The 15,158-nt window shown below is 52.4% G+C and overlaps 1 protein-coding gene across 5 annotated transcripts in view; it reads right to left on the bottom strand.

Annotated features, from left to right (window-relative positions):
* Positions 1-565: 565 nt before the first annotated feature.
* Positions 566-15,158, bottom strand: part of NDRG4 (NDRG family member 4) — a 77,710-nt gene continuing 63,117 nt past the window's right edge. For 3 of the 5 annotated variants that reach the window (XM_043989318.1, XM_043989316.1, XM_043989319.1), the window contains 13 exons: positions 14,880-15,000; positions 14,348-14,410; positions 14,091-14,151; positions 13,570-13,656; positions 13,407-13,463; positions 10,853-10,956; positions 8,685-8,741; positions 8,533-8,584; positions 7,771-7,818; positions 7,100-7,135; positions 6,831-6,882; positions 4,905-4,943; positions 566-3,453 (listed from right to left, as the gene is read on the bottom strand). In XM_043989318.1, the coding sequence (XP_043845253.1) occupies positions 3,299-3,453; positions 4,905-4,943; positions 6,831-6,882; positions 7,100-7,135; positions 7,771-7,818; positions 8,533-8,584; positions 8,685-8,741; positions 10,853-10,956; positions 13,407-13,463; positions 13,570-13,656; positions 14,091-14,151; positions 14,348-14,410; positions 14,880-15,000 (932 nt within the window). In that variant the 3' untranslated portion in view covers positions 566-3,298. The remainder of the gene's footprint in view (positions 3,454-4,904; positions 4,944-6,830; positions 6,883-7,099; positions 7,136-7,770; positions 7,819-8,532; positions 8,585-8,684; positions 8,742-10,852; positions 10,957-13,406; positions 13,464-13,569; positions 13,657-14,090; positions 14,152-14,347; positions 14,411-14,879; positions 15,001-15,158) is intronic. The other 2 variants (XM_043989317.1, XM_043989320.1) reach the window with 1 other exon arrangement.

Genomic DNA, 15,158 nt, shown 5'->3' on the forward strand with positions numbered 1-15,158 from the left:
CCTTTGAGAGGAGCTAGATTAAACTGTGAGCCAGGTGCTGATCTCTCATGGGCTAAGGGTCAGAAGATAAGTTACCACATGCTACTTGCCAGTTATGTGACCTTGAGTAATTTCCAATCTGGGCCTCACTGGGAGGAGGTGCCATCAGCTCTAACATCACACATTCCATCAATCTTCTCATAGCCACCAACTCCTTTATAGTAGTCTAGGTGCTTAGCTGCCCCTAGTGGTAGACTTTTGTTTGTTTTGCAGGGCAGTGAGGGTTAAGTGACTTGCCCAGGGTCACACAACTAGTAAGTGTCAAGTGTCTGAGGTCAGATTTGAACTCAGGTCCTCCTGAATCCAGGGCCAGTGCTTTTTATCCACTGCATCACCTAGCTGCCCCCCTCAAGGTGTTTCTGCACAAGTGTCGACTGTACCCAGAACAGCACAAGCAGGCCCAGGGCAGGAGATGAGTCAGTGTTGCCCATGAGGGGGATAAGCAGTGACTGCCCCTTTAGTGGCTCTTGTCCTGGGGACAGTGCAAAGGAAAGGGCCGGTCTGGGGCACATGGGCACAACCACACTTACACTCTTCTTAGTTTATTAGTTTTTCAACACAGTTAATTCTTTCTACAACAAGGGTTTGTATTCATTTTACATTTGCAGTCATCTCAAAGTCTCATGGCGTTGATGCAAATAGTAGCATCAACCACCATAATGCACAAAAATAGGTTTTTCACCTTGTAGAGAGAAGCAGGAAGTCCAGTAAATTTTACTTCAACCAAAGGGAAAAAAAAGTAAACCAACAGATAGAATCAAACTACCTCCAACAGAAAGCCACACATAGAGACCCAATATATATATATGTATATATAATATGTATAGATATTTATAGATATCTCATCTTAAAGAACACACCAAAAACCCAAGAAAAATGGCAGCACTAGCTACAGTAAAAAGGATTATTTCTACCAGCTTTCAAACATTCACATTTAATGTTCAAAGGAAGCACACAGGAGAAGAGATCTGGGGACAAAGTAGTCTACTTGTCATTTCTAGGATGGTTATGAAGGTGGCTTGACGTTATTTAAACCAGATTGTGTGTCAAGTGGAACCAGACATGTGCACACAGACTGTGGCTCTCCTAAAACTGGCATCCAAGGCCCTTTCGCGTTCATGAGCGTCTCTCATCTCCTCTCCCTCTAAGGGCTTGTGGGATCTCAGGTATCATTTCCTTAGGCTTCCAGTAAAATGAGCTGAAGTTTTTGCTTCCTGTTTCTGTTTCCCTACCGCTAAGGGAGGCCTCCGGCCACCAGCTTCAAGGGCTGGGAGAGTCTGCTTGTGACCGTGCTGGGGGTAGCAGCCCCGTCTCATCTCTTCCCTTCCCTATTCAGTCCCGTTTCCACCCCACAAGCCATTCACCTGGGCCAGCTCTAGGAGTTTGGGATAAGGTGTGGGGTCATGACCTCAGGAGCTTGGGCCAGCTGTGGACAGATGACTTAGTTCTCCCTACCTCCAGGCAGACATAGGATAAAGGGGTATAGAGAAAAATGACTTATCCAGTGCCAAGTGCTGCTCCCGATGCCTTTCTATGAGGGGACAAGCTTTGGGGCGGTCCACTTGGTCTCTTTACCATACACTGATCCTGGCCTCCTTTGCTTCCTGGGCCCCATGATCCACCCCCATAGGATCCTGGTCGATGCCTTCTCCATCTCTGCACAGCAAAGGGAAGAAGAGCCTTCCAGATCACAAAGACTCAGTGTCCCTTTGGGGACGCTTGGCCAAAAGTTGATCATTGGGCAGATGATGAAAGACTGGTCATGGGGAATCTCTCCCTAGTCATGGTGTATCCTAGGCAAAGGAATCATCTTTTCGGTGCTTGATGTACTCCAACATTACAACCCTTCTACATAAGACCTTATGCCCATCTCAGCAAGGGGCTCACATGGGAATGAGCTGCTCCCTCCTACCACAGCGGAGGAGAATCAGACATAATGACTAATGAATGCTGCAGCACCAGCCCAGCCCAAAAGAAAACCAGGGGAAGGGGAAGGCAGGAGGTGGAGGAGGCCCAGGTGAGAGCCAGCCCCTCAGTGGGGAGATGTCCGGCCTCCACAGGTAGGCCTGGCTCCAGCCCACTTCCTCCTCCTGCTCCAAGCAATCATTGCCAGCGCCCCCACTAGGCCTAAAGCTCTTGGCACCTTTCCCCCACGCAAGCCAGGCCTCTGAAGACTGCTTATCTGATTAGGGGCCCCAGGTCTACTGCTGCCAGAGAGGGACCCGCCAACAGAGCTCAGCAGTCTCCAGGCTTTCTTTCCGGGGTGCCCTAGCCTCTCACAGCCGAGGGTGGAAAGAGGGTGGTGAGGTGCAAGTCAGACTTCTGGTTGTTATCGTTGATTGTCATCTATGCAACAAGACTTAAAAATATATCTATCTGTATATCGAGAAGCGCGTGGGAGGGGCCGGAAAGGCTCCTGGGCTCTTTGCCGGGGACTCTGGGTGACACATCCACTACCCCCTCCCAGAACACTTCTTTGCTGCTGATTCCTTCCAGGTTCTTTGGGGCAGGACCCTTCCCAACTAGGGTGGGATTTCCCCTCTTCTACTCAGCACCTTGGAAACATCCCCTAACCCTGCCAAGGTGGGCTAATAGGTCAACAGTCTCACTTCCTGTTGAGAAAAGGTTCAGGATTGGGGCTGGGAGGAGAGGGACAAAAAGAAGTGACTTTGCTAAGCCTTCTCCCACATCTACAGACCCTGAACCAGGCTGGGGAAACGGATCTTAACCTAACTCAGCAAACTTGGGCCGTGGGACGCTTCCCCAGGGTCCTGGACCCAGAGGCCCCAGCAGATATGGGAGGTCCCCAGTCTTGTGCGTGACTTCCTCGGCCTGGGGGGGGGGACATTTGTGGGCTGGGTGAAGGGGCAATGTCCTAAGGGGGGGACTGGCATCCACCCAAAGAATGGGTCCTGCTTCCCCCAGGGAGGCCCAGTTCCCTGAAGCTGAAACACAGGGGGAAGGAAGGAAAGGGCCCTGGCCTCGGAGGTGATGACAAAAAAGGTCACCAGACTCCCACAACGCTCTGGAGACTCAGCTGGGCTGTGGTTTTTAAGGTGGTTCTCCTCCTTCTTGGAGTATTTATCTTTTCTCTCTCTTTTTTTAAAAAAACAAAACAAAACAAAAGAAGTAAACCCCTCTCCCCTCCCCCCACAAAAATAAAACCAAGGAGGCGGGAGGCGCACAGGGATGGCAGTTGGATGGTGATTGGATGACTGGATGTGGGAGTGGGGTCATCTCCAGGGAGGCAACAGGGGCCTCAGCAGGACACCTCCATGGTATGGTTGATCTGGCCCAGGGCCTCGCTGCTCTCCGAGTGGGTGCAGGCTCGGGGACGGGTGCCGTCTACAGAGCTGGCGCTGGTGAGAGAGGCCGTACGGGACCGGGCCAGACGAGTCATGCTGGCTGATGGCACTGTGGGAAACAGGCAAATAGAGGCAGGAGAGAGAGAAGGAGGGAGAGGGAGAGGGAGGGAGAGGAAGGGAGAGAGGGAGGGAGGGAGAGAGGGAAAGAGAGAGAGAGGGAGAGAGGGAGGGAGGGAGGGGGGGGAGAGAGAGAGGGAGAGAGGGAGAGGGAGGGAGAGAAAGGGAGAGAGGGAGGGAGAGAAAGGGAGAGAGGGAGGGAGGGAGAGAGGGGAGAACAGCATTAGGCTTGTAGGAAGGGGCCTGGAGGCCCATGGGTGGGAGGACATAAGTAGGCGCACACACAAGCAAAGCAGCCAGCAGCGCCGTTCCTGCTGCATCCAGCTGTCTGAGGAACTGCGTCCTTCTCCTGGCCACTGAGCCTCAATCTGAAGACACTGTCCTCAGCTCGGTCACTCTAGGCTGGAAGCATGCGGTAAGGGGGATCACTGCCAAGCTAACAGTAGCCGAGGGGGGCATGGTGCTCGGACATGGCATGGCCAGCTCACACAAGGGCTCACCTCAGCACTGATGTCGATGCTCCTTGAGGGGAATTACGAGGTAGAGAAGGGTCAAGGGGGCCACGTGGGGGATCAGGGAGGGTCTGGTCATGCACTGACAAGCCCCAGTGAGCCAGGTTATCCCAGAAGCCCACTATCTGGGATGTGCTGGACTGAAAGAAGTGTCTGCACAAGGAGAGAAGGTGGTGCCCTTGGCAGAGATCATCAAACACTCCTCAAGCTGAAGACTGTGGGCAGTTGATGGCTCACAGTGGAGGGAGCACAGAAGGGAGGAGCCCCCTCTTCCAAAGGCTAAAGGCAGGGGGCAGCTAGGTGGCACAGTGGATAAAGCACTGGCCTTGGATTCAGGAGGACCTGAGTTCAAATCCAGCCTCAGACACTTGGCACTTAACTAGCTGTGTGACCCTGGGCAAGTCACTTAACCCTCATTGCCCTGCAAAAACCAAAACAAGACAAAAACAAAAACAAAAAAAGGCTAAGGGAGGACGTGAGGTCTCAAGCATTCAGACTGCACTGAGAGCTACCCTTCACTGCTCTGAGGCCTAAGGGTCAGGAACAAACAAACTGTCTTTTTCCTTGTCTGTCCTTCAGTAATTTCTGCTTAAACATCTGGGCTGGACGGCGTGCACAGGGCTGCAGGCCCTCCACACCAGCCAGGGGCGGCTGCTCCTCCCTTCACTGACTATGCTCCCAGGGCTCTAGAACACTAATTACTCAGGAAGTAGAAGTTGGGTGACCAAGTGGAGGCTTTCCCCTGATTCCTGGTGGTTACTCCTTTGGGGGGGCAGGTGTGCAGAGAGCTACAAAGCAGCTAGGGATCCAAACCAGAGCCAGTGTGACTTTCCTGCAATGATGCATATAGAAAGGGAATGGAGGAAGGAGGGGGGAATCCATGCAGCAGGTGGGTGGGGGTGAGGACAGGTGACAAACGTGAAGGGGATACCTGCGCCTCCACTCAGCCTTCGGTCCTTCAAGTATGCAACTAAGAGAGAAGAGAAGAGAGCAAGAGAAGGGGCGGGGGGGGGGGGTTGAAAATGTGGGTTGAAGAATTTGGTCTCCCCAGGGCAGGGGGCATCAGTGTCACAGCAAAGACACAGAGACAGAGAGAGAGAAAGACACAGATGGAGAGCAAGTGGGGATGTGCAGGAGGCTCTGCTCTTCCCCCCCAAGCCCATGACAGCCCCTGGGGGTCAGGAGGCCACTCAGGCACTGGGAGGGCCAGGCAGCAGAACCTTGGAAAGGCCGGTGAAAGCCAACGTACTACATGCTCTATCCAGAAAACATCATTAAACTCCCATCTAGACCAGGGCCTATCCATCCTGCCAGACTCTCCTTGCCCAGATTCAACGGGCGCGCCTTGTTTATCCTCTCACTCCACCACTGCACGAGCCCTTGCTGGCATCTGGCACGTCTGGCAGGCTGGGCTTCTCCCTTCTCTGGCCTCATTTCTTTGCTCTTTTGTGACCAGTACAATTCATCTTGAACCACACAACCCCGTGGAGTGGAAGGCTGGAGAACTCAGAGCCCTGAATTGTCCACCCCTGTATTGCGATCTTATTAGTGACTATCCATCTGCCCTCTGGCTGGTCACAGAAGGTACAGGTGCTAGATGTCTGGGAGGGTATGGCTGGACTGAGGTGCAGGAGCACCCTGGAGGAGGGGGACCAGTGTGTGACTGCAGAGAAGCCCCTGCATGGGGCACCCCTAGGGAAGAGGGGGTGAGGTGAAGGGTGGGACGTGGATCCCATGATTCTGAGTGTGTGTGAGTGTGTGAGTGTGAGAGAGAGCGAGCAAGCAAGTGTGCGAGAGTGAGAGCGAGAGCACCAAGGGATGTGGGATGTTATGTAGTGGTGATAGATGTTTGAGGGGAAAAACCACACATCACAGTAGGTATGATCAGCATCACCATGATTCTTCCCTCCTGTGTGAGAAAGGGACAGGGAGGCAGGAGGAGGGCAGCGTGAAACCACCGGCACAATTATTTCTCCAATGGGCACAATACCCCAAACCATTGCACTGCCCTTCCCCTCACTTCCAGCCCTGCCCCTTTGATACACTGGTCACAGGCAACAAACCAGCAATAGCTCAAGGATACTATGACTCCTCCACAGCCACCTTCCAACATCAACATCCTGGGTTTGGGGACCCACAACCCACCTGGCTTCAAGGGTCTGATCCAGCCAGTCTGGAGTTGGTCACCCAGGAAATGAATCACTTAATGCCATGGGCTCAATCCTAGGGCCAGGATGGCCAAGACTACTGCATTAGGCTGTCTCTACCAAGTCCTGCCCACTTGCCCTGGTCCCTTCCCCAGGACAGGAAAGGAACAAACCTTGGGACCACACACTCTACAGAAAGCAGGGCAGACAATCGCCTGGGCTGCCAAAACCTTGGGACCCAACTACTCCCAGTCCTCCACCCCACAGACCAACATAGAAAAGGTAAATATTCCCCTCTTCTCTCTCCTCCCCAGGCCATGGGATGCACACCACCCTAGGGGTGTCTCACCCTCCCAAGCCTATACACCAGGACTGCTGTCTCATGATGTCTTCTTTCAGACCCAGCTAATGGCAAAGCAGGTGAGATCACCAGAGACTTGCTTCCCATCAGACACCCCTATGCTTGTCCACATGCACGCCCCCATTATGGGAGACCCACCTAGGGAGAGACCTCGGCTCTCCCACACCAGCTCTGCTAATAAGGCACAGACTTAATGATTCACTGCACATGTGTGCACACACAGTGGCACAAAGTCAGACACCCTGGATGGACCCCTGCCCTCCCTTCCATCGCTCCCCAGGCCCCGGTGCTCCCTCTACCCCAACCTCAGTCTCCAGTGGCACCACAGTCTTTGGGGGATGGCACTTACTGTAGCCCATGCCTTGAAGGAAGTACTTAAAGGCTTCAGTCAGTTTCCCGGGCTGTAGGAGAAGAAGAGAGAAATGCATCAGTCAAGAGCCAGGAGTGTACCCATTCCACTGGGTCCCCAGGGGTCCCCTGTCCTGACCCTTCCACCAAAGGAGGTGCAGATTGGCCACCTGAGGCAGGACTGACGACATGGAGAAGGTAAGGTGCCCTGAGGAAGGATCTGACGTGTGTATGGGGCCCTCTCGCTCATTTCTGGAGAATGGAACTTACCTGTGTGACCTGAGGAAGTCCACCAGAGTCGGCCATCTGCAGAGGGAAACGCAGAACAAGGTGAGGCCAAGGCTTTACCCTCCTTGTTTCAATGATAAACCATCTTCTACCCCTCAATGATAAGAACAGTTGAATTTACAGAGCATTTTAAAATTTAAAAAGCACTTTATACACATTATCTCATTTGATCCTAACCCCTTTGTAAGGTAGGTGGTGCAAGTATTATAAATCACTTTTCTTCAGGAGGAAACTGGGGCCCAGAGACATCTTAGGATCATCTCTTCAGGACTCAGAGGGACCTCAGGGGTCACAGAATCCAATCCCCTCCTTGTACAGTGGAGGCTAAGAGACATGGCTAGTAAACATCAGAGGCTGGATTTGAACCCAGAGCTTCCTGACTCCAAATCCAGCTTTCTTGCCTCAAGTGATTTGAACTCAAGCTCTGCTCTTCCTACATAATAAGTGTGTGTGCATCCCCCCCCCCCCCCCCACCACACACACATGCTGGGACTCAAGTACAGCCTGCTGGTCTTATGGTTCTGTCGGTGTGTTTCTGAGTTAGTGCCAAGACACTGGCCAAACCATTCAGGTGTGATCCCTCTGTGTGTGAAGCAAGGGGAAGAGCAGGGGTCCCTGAGACCTGAAAGGAGGAGCCCTTGGGGAAGGGTTACCTTCAGGAAGGTGGTATTGGTTGGGTCCAGCTTAGAGTTACACTCGACCTGGGGAGAAGAGCAAGAGCTTCAGGCTCTTAGAAAGTCAAATGAGACACCTGCCTGGGGGTCAGCCCTGAGTAGCCCCTCCTCCTCTCTAGGAATGGTAATAACAACAGCCAGCATTTAAACAAGATTCCCAATGCGCTCTCTTTCCCTATGTTCTCACATTTGATTCTTCCATATTTCTGGGAGGCAGGTGCTGATTATCCCCATTTTACTGATGAGGAAACTGAGGCAAACACTGGGTGACAAAGGTGCTATTGGCTGGCTCAGAGAGAGACACAGAGTGGGGAACAATGACCTAAGAAGGGGAGGGTGGGGAAGGGATCTTGGGGCTTGGTTCCCAATGGGGAACAGGCAGAAAGAAGGGGGCAGAGCAGGACAGGTCCCCGGAGTATTTACAGGAGAGGCCTCTGGAAATGTCTGAAGGGGAGATAGGCCAGACACAGTGGCTCCTATCCCAGCCTGTCCTGGATGGATCCAGGCCTCAGTGTGTCCCAGAGAGGTGAGTTGTGGACCACACCTGCACTACCCGTGTTCAGGGGCGGGGGGTATGTTTCTTCAGGGTACGTTAGCCTGAGAAGCCCACAGCTGAACACAGGGCTTGGACCCTGGGATATAGGACGTAGCCTCCTTGCTGGCCTAGTGCCAGGGCCTGATCCCTCTCAGATTCCTCCGATCCCTCTCACTAGGTGGGTTTGACATTAGCGCTGTGCTCACCACCCCATCCTCTGCAGGCGCATTGTCCCCAACCACGAGCATCACTGGGCAGCTGAAACACAGAAGGGAGGGAAAAAATAGGTTTAGGAGGCCTTCGAGGATTGGGTAGGGGCTGGGGCTGGGCCTGAAGAGCAGCAGGCAGGGCCACTCACCGAAGGGTCTTGGCATTGGGGACGGTCCCAGGCCGGTTTATGTCCAGATCTCTGCGGCTAGGTGAGGGGAAAATGAGTGGAAGAAGAGAGTGAGAGGGACGCTCCCAAGGTCATATTCAGATCATTCCTGAGCCTGGCCCAGGATTTCTGAACCTCCCCAGAGCCATCCCTCCCAGCAGCAGCCTTCCCCATCACTCTGGCTTTGGGGAGGGGTCGGGGTCCTGGAGCTTAGAGCAAAAGAGTTAGGAGGGGCCTCAAAGACCATCCCTGGTGCACCCTCAACAAGTATCACCCCGAGAACACCCCTAACAAGTAGGTTCTTCCACTTAAAGACCGACATGCCAATTCCCAAGACCATGCATTCTGTTTTTAGACAGCACTCATTGTTAGCCAGCTTTGTCTTAGCAGCAAGCCTAAATCCACCCTTTCCATTTCTACCCATTGTTCAGGACAGTTAACAAGTCCAGGTCCCTTCCCCACATCAGCCCTTCAACCAAAGCTCACAGAACACAATCTTGAGGCCCTTGGCCATCCTGCTCAAACTCTTCCAGACAGTCCCTGCCCTTATCGACATCCTTCCAGAACTGGACACAACATTCCACCTATGTGGTCTGTGAGGGCAGAATATTCTTTGTCCATTGCCGCCCTAGATCTGAATGTGGCTCCTCTCTTGGCACGGCTTAAGATAGTCCTAACCTTTTGGGGCTGCTACATCCCACCACTGAGTTGTGTTGAGCTATATAGGCCACTAAAACTCCCATGTCTCTTCCTGTCTTGCAAAGCTGATTTATTTTTTTTTTTTTAAGTGAGGCAATTGGGGTTAAGTGACTTGCCCAGGGTCACACAGCTAGTAAGTGTTAAGTGTCTGAGGCTGGATTTGAACTCAGGTACTCCTGACTCCAGGGCCGGTGCTCTATCCACTGCGCCATCTAGCTGCCCCGCAAAGCTGATTTCTTGAACCCAAGTGTAAGACTTTGCATTTGTTCCTATTAAATTTCATCTCCGTAGACTCAACTTGCCATTCTAGCTTTTTAAGCTCTTTTTGGACCCAGACTACCAGCAACATGTTTGCTGTCTCCCCCAGCATTTTGCCTATCACCTGAAGATTTGATAAGCATGCCACCTACATCTGAGTCACTGATAAAAAAATGTTGACAAGCAAAGAGCCAACGGACAGATTCCTAGAGCACTCCACTGGAGACCCCTCTTCCCAAGCTGACACGGAGCCATTCAATTACGGCTACTTCTCGGGTACCGACATTCAACCAGTTTCAAGTGTACTAAACTGTGATATTAACTAGTTTCCCTGTCGCCTGCCATCTTGCTTCCAAGTTCATCTACTCTAACATCACCATTCGTAAAGGAGGAAAGCGATTTATTCTGTGAACCAGCCCCGGTGCTCTTTCCATTACATTTCGCTGCTTCTTAGGGAGGTGAGACAGAAGAAGATGATGGGGGCTAGTCACATTTTAGACGCTTTCAACTGAGCCATGGAAATCTCAGAAGAAACCCTTCAGTCCATCACAAAACTCCCCTTTGGAGCCTTTGGGGCCAGAATTCCTGCACCCAGCCAGGGGATACAGTCAGGCTGATCATACTTGCCACATAGCTTAGTGTGTCTAAGGTGTGTGTGGTGGGCTGGGCAGAGACGGGAAGCCAAGTTCCAAGGTAAGAAATAGGGTTAGCCATGGCACTGGCAAGGTAAGAACTCCTGCACCCCCTCTACCCCAGAGAGGGCAGCTCTGTTCTGTCCTTAGATGAGACCCAAAGCTGAGGGGGCTCCTTCTGCCCTGACCCCAAAGTAGTTGGGAGAAGAGTGGCCTGAGAGCCCAGCAGCAGCAGTCCTGGTGAGGTAGGATCTGCCGCATGGCCAAGCTGTACCAACTCCATCTCCTCCTGGCATAGCTGGTCTCAAGAGTCAGAAACAGAGCTCAGTGAGGGATGGGGATGGGGTGGGAAGGAGGTAGCGATGGATGGTGATGACCACAGGGGTAGGAGTGTGGAGGGGGGCGGAAAGATGGGCATGGGAATATAGGTAGGGAACGATGGATGGGGAGGGATGGGGAAAATGGTAGGTCTGGGGTAGGAGGTGAGGAAAGGGCTGGGGTTGGGGAGGGCAGTGGGTAGGGAGATCCCCCCATGCAGCCTCAGTCCCATTCCAATCAAACCTGTTGTACATGTTCCAGAAGAGCTGAAGGTTGAACTGATTCACCGTGTTGCTGATCTGCTGCCGGTAGCTTTGCACCAACTCCGTGTTGTTCACCAGTTCCTCCTGGGCCCCCAGAGAAATGGACAAGAGTGATCAGAGGGCAGGGTTAGGGTGGGGTGTGGCAGAACCCTTGGTTCCAGCCCTAAGGGGCCCCAGACATAGAGTTACAGCCCTGGCTTTCAGAACCATCTGTATACATACATACATACGTGTGTGTGTGTGTGTGTGTGTGTGTGTCCTGGCTGTTCCTAGGGCCCCAGACATAGAGTTACAGTCCTGGCTTTCAGAGCCATCTGTATACATATATATACACACACACACACACACATACATACATACACAGTACACACACACGTACATACATACGTACATATATACATGCATATATGTGTGTGTGTCCTGGCTATTCCTAGGGGCTCAGACATAGAGTTACAGTCCTGGCTTTCAGAGCCATCTGTATACATACATGTTTGTGTATATGTGTGTGTGTGTCCTGGCTATTCCTAGGGCCACAGACATAGAGTTACAGTCCTGGCTTTCAGAGCCATCTGTATACATATATACACACATACGTACATACACAATACATACACATGTACATATATATATATATATATATATATATACATATGTGTGTGTGTCCTGGCTGTTCCTAGGGGCTCAGACAGAGTTACAGTCCTGGCTTTCAGAACCATCTGTATACATATATACACACATACGTATACACACATACGTACACACACAATACATACACATGTACATATATATATATATACATACATATGTGTGTGTGTCCTGGCTGTTCCTAGGGGCTCAGACATAGAGTTACAGTCCTGGCTTTCAGAGCCATCTGTATACATACATGTTTGTGTATATGTGTGTGTGTGTCCTGGCTATTCCTAGGGCCCCAGACATAGAGTTACAGTCCTGGCTTTCAGAGCCATCTGTATACATATATACACACACACGTACATACACAATACATACACATGTACATATATATATATATATATATACACATATGTGTGTGTGTCCTGGCTGTTCCTAGGGGCTCAGACAGAGTTACAGTCCTGGCTTTCAGAACCATCTGTATACATATATACACACATACGTATACACACATACGTACACACACAATACATACACATGTACATATATATACATACATATGTGTGTGTCCTGGCTGTTCCTAGGGGCTCAGACATAGAGTTACAGTCCTGGCTTTCAGAACCATCTGTATACATACATACATGCATACATACACGTGTGTGTGTGTGTGTGTGTGTGTGTGTGTGTGTGTGTGTGTGTCCTGGCTGTTCCTAGGGGCCCAGAAAAGTGGTGACTTGGCTCAGGGATGAGAGGGAGGAACAGGAAGGAGATCTCAGAGAATCTGGGAGCCCTGAGAACTCTTCAGCCCACCCCCCACACATCTGCCCATCCCCTCCCCGCTCCACGCCCTGTCCAAGGGGTGCAGGCAAGTAAAGGACGCCAAGTTCCCCAGAGCAGAACTTGGACAAAGGGCTGGGCATACAGTAGGCACTTAATCATGTCTGCTCCATTGAATCCAGTGCTTGAAGTTTCCATTCCTGGCAGGTTCCTGCCCATATGTGCTTCTGGCATTTCTCATCTGCAGATCTCACAAGACCCCCTCACCTCTGTCTCCGTTTCCCTGGCTTCCTTCAGGGCTTGCCAAAGTCCCACCTTCTCCCAGCCTCTTCTTGTCCTCCCTCATACCAGTGCCTTCTCTCTGAGACTCTCTCCCAATTCTCTCCCAACCTCTGTACAGGGCTGGCTATGGGCTGGCTTCCCTGTCAGACTGTAAGCTCCTCCAGGGTAGGGATGAGGTTTTTCATTTTTTGTCTTTTGGTTTATTTTTCTTTTATCCCCAAAACTTAGCAAATGCCTGGCAAACAGCAGGCACTTAATAGATGCTTATGCTCACGATTCGACTCCAAGCACTGTTTATTGCTCACAACAGCAGAACGTGCTGTGACCTCCCCTTGGGTAATATGGAAACTTTAGGTAAGTGTTAGTGAGGTTGGGGGGCTACAGAAAAATCTGAGGTGAGGACTTGGCAGTCCCGGCTCACAGTCTACAGGGGGCTAGGTGGTGCAGTGGGTAGAGCACTGGACCTGGAGTCAGGAAGCCCCGGGTTTAAATGCAACCTCATAAATTTACCAGCTGTGAGACGCCGGTAAGTCACTCAGCCTCTGCCTGCCTCAGTTTCCTCCACTGTAAAATGAGGATAATAAAAGCCCCCACTTCCCAGTGCTGTTGTGAGGATCAAGGGGAGCCTCATTTGTCAAGTGCCTGGCACACAGTAGGTGCTTAACAAATGCTTTTTTCTCTTCATTCCTTCCTCTTCTCTCCCCTCTGAGGCTGGTTGTATGCGGTAGGGGGGGCATTCCCAGGGGAATGACTGGGATTTTCAGATCCCCAAAGACCCTGGAGTCCCCCCAAATTGCTGCCCTCAGGCTCAAGGAGAGCAAATGGACATTAGGCCTTTTCCTTACCTGGCTGAAAAGGTGAGAAAGAACCGTGTCTGGTAGAGTGCTCGTCAAGCCTGAGAGCTGAAAGTAAACCGAGGGGGCCGGGGGTGAGTGGCCAAGGGCCTTGACCTTCGCCCTCCTCCTCCTCCTCTTCCTCCTCCTCCGTTGTCCCGACCCCCCTTCTCACCTTGGTGGCTGCCCAGTCAATCCATCCTTTGCCATTGGGGTCAATGTTCATAAGCACCAGGCCCTCTACAAGGTCAGGGAAGATCAGCTGCAGACAAAAATGTGGAGGGATGGGGGTGATGGTGGTTAGGTTAGGGGAGACTCTCTAGGAAGGGGCAGCTCTGAGGGTGAATTCGAGACTATACTCAGGTCCTGTCTGTTCCCAGTCAGGGGATCCAAGTTCACTCTTGGGTCTTGCCACTGCCTGGCTGTGACTGACTTCTTGACCTCAGTTTCCCCATTTATAAATGGGACTAAAAATCTTTTACTGTACTAGGTTGTGAAGAGGTAAAATAACAGATGTGAAAAGGGCGATGGGAATAAGAGGTATGATGAGTGTGAAGAGGACAGTGACGAGAACATGATAGTGGTATCAGCAAGAGCGGGGAGAGCCAGAAGCAAAGGTAGGGTGAAGGGCTGCAACACTCTGGGAAGTTCTGCTCCCCACCCGCTCCCTCCTTCCCCAGGGCCGCAGATACTCACAGCAAACTTGGCCAGGACATAGGCTCCAGCTCCAACCCCGATGCCAATCACGTACTTGAACCTGAGGGAGACCCCTGCATTAAGTGCCCAGAAGGGACCGAGCACTCCCAGAGAAGCCCTGGGGAGTAGGGCCCCTGGGGGTGGTGCCCCATCCATCAGGGTCTGAGGGTGAAGGCTGGAAGATCATGACCTTCCCTGCACCCTCCCCCATACCCCCTGGGGTGCAAGGCAGCAGCAGCTTCCTGGGACAGACTCACCCGAAGTGCTGGATCACACTGGGGAGCATGGCAGCCAGCTGCTCCATGGAGGGAAACTGATACCTGGGGAACACACAGCACGGAGCAGGCATTGGTGGGGGGAGTTTGGAGGGAGCCTGGCAGGGAGGGTGGCACCCGGCCAGGCAGGGCAGGCCTCCCCACCCCCTAGGTTTGTGGTAGAGGTCATATGTCATATGGAGGAGGAGGAGGGGGAGGGGGAGGGGGAGGAGGAAGGGGAGGGGGAGGGAGAAGAAGAGAGGGAGAGGAAGGAGGAGGAGGAGAGGAAGGGAGGGTACTCTTGGAGTCTGGCCCCCTGGGAACCTGCCCTTGAGGGCTCAGGGTGGGGTGATCTCTTTACACTGATTTAGGATTTCTACCCTGAGCACTTCCAGGTGTCTGGGCAGCACGTGGGAGGGAGACCGAGGGGTACTGAGCCTGCTGAACTCCCCATCCCACCTGGGTGCTCACCCCTTGCTTGGACAAGTGAGGTACCACTAACATCGAGGGGTAGGTGGGCAGGAGGCATACGTACCCCTGAGGGAATTGTGATGCCCCAGCCTGCTGCCCGGGGGCATCCACATGGCACACCACGAAGTGCTTGGTGATCTCCTGCATGTCTTCGAAGTTGAAGAAAGCGTTGAAGCAGAGCTTGTCTGGAAAGAGGCAGGCGGGGTCTCCATGGGAGGAAGCCCTCAGGCCCTCTCCCTGCCCCGTGTCCCTTCAGCTCAATATACACTTATTAAGGTGCTATGCGCCTGGCACTGTGCTGAGTGCTGGGGCCGTGGCTGGACTGTGGACCCTTCACAGAGTC

The sequence above is a fragment of the Dromiciops gliroides genome, chromosome 2 (assembly GCF_019393635.1).
Source record: "Dromiciops gliroides isolate mDroGli1 chromosome 2, mDroGli1.pri, whole genome shotgun sequence".
NCBI classification, from domain to species: domain Eukaryota; kingdom Metazoa; phylum Chordata; class Mammalia; order Microbiotheria; family Microbiotheriidae; genus Dromiciops; species Dromiciops gliroides.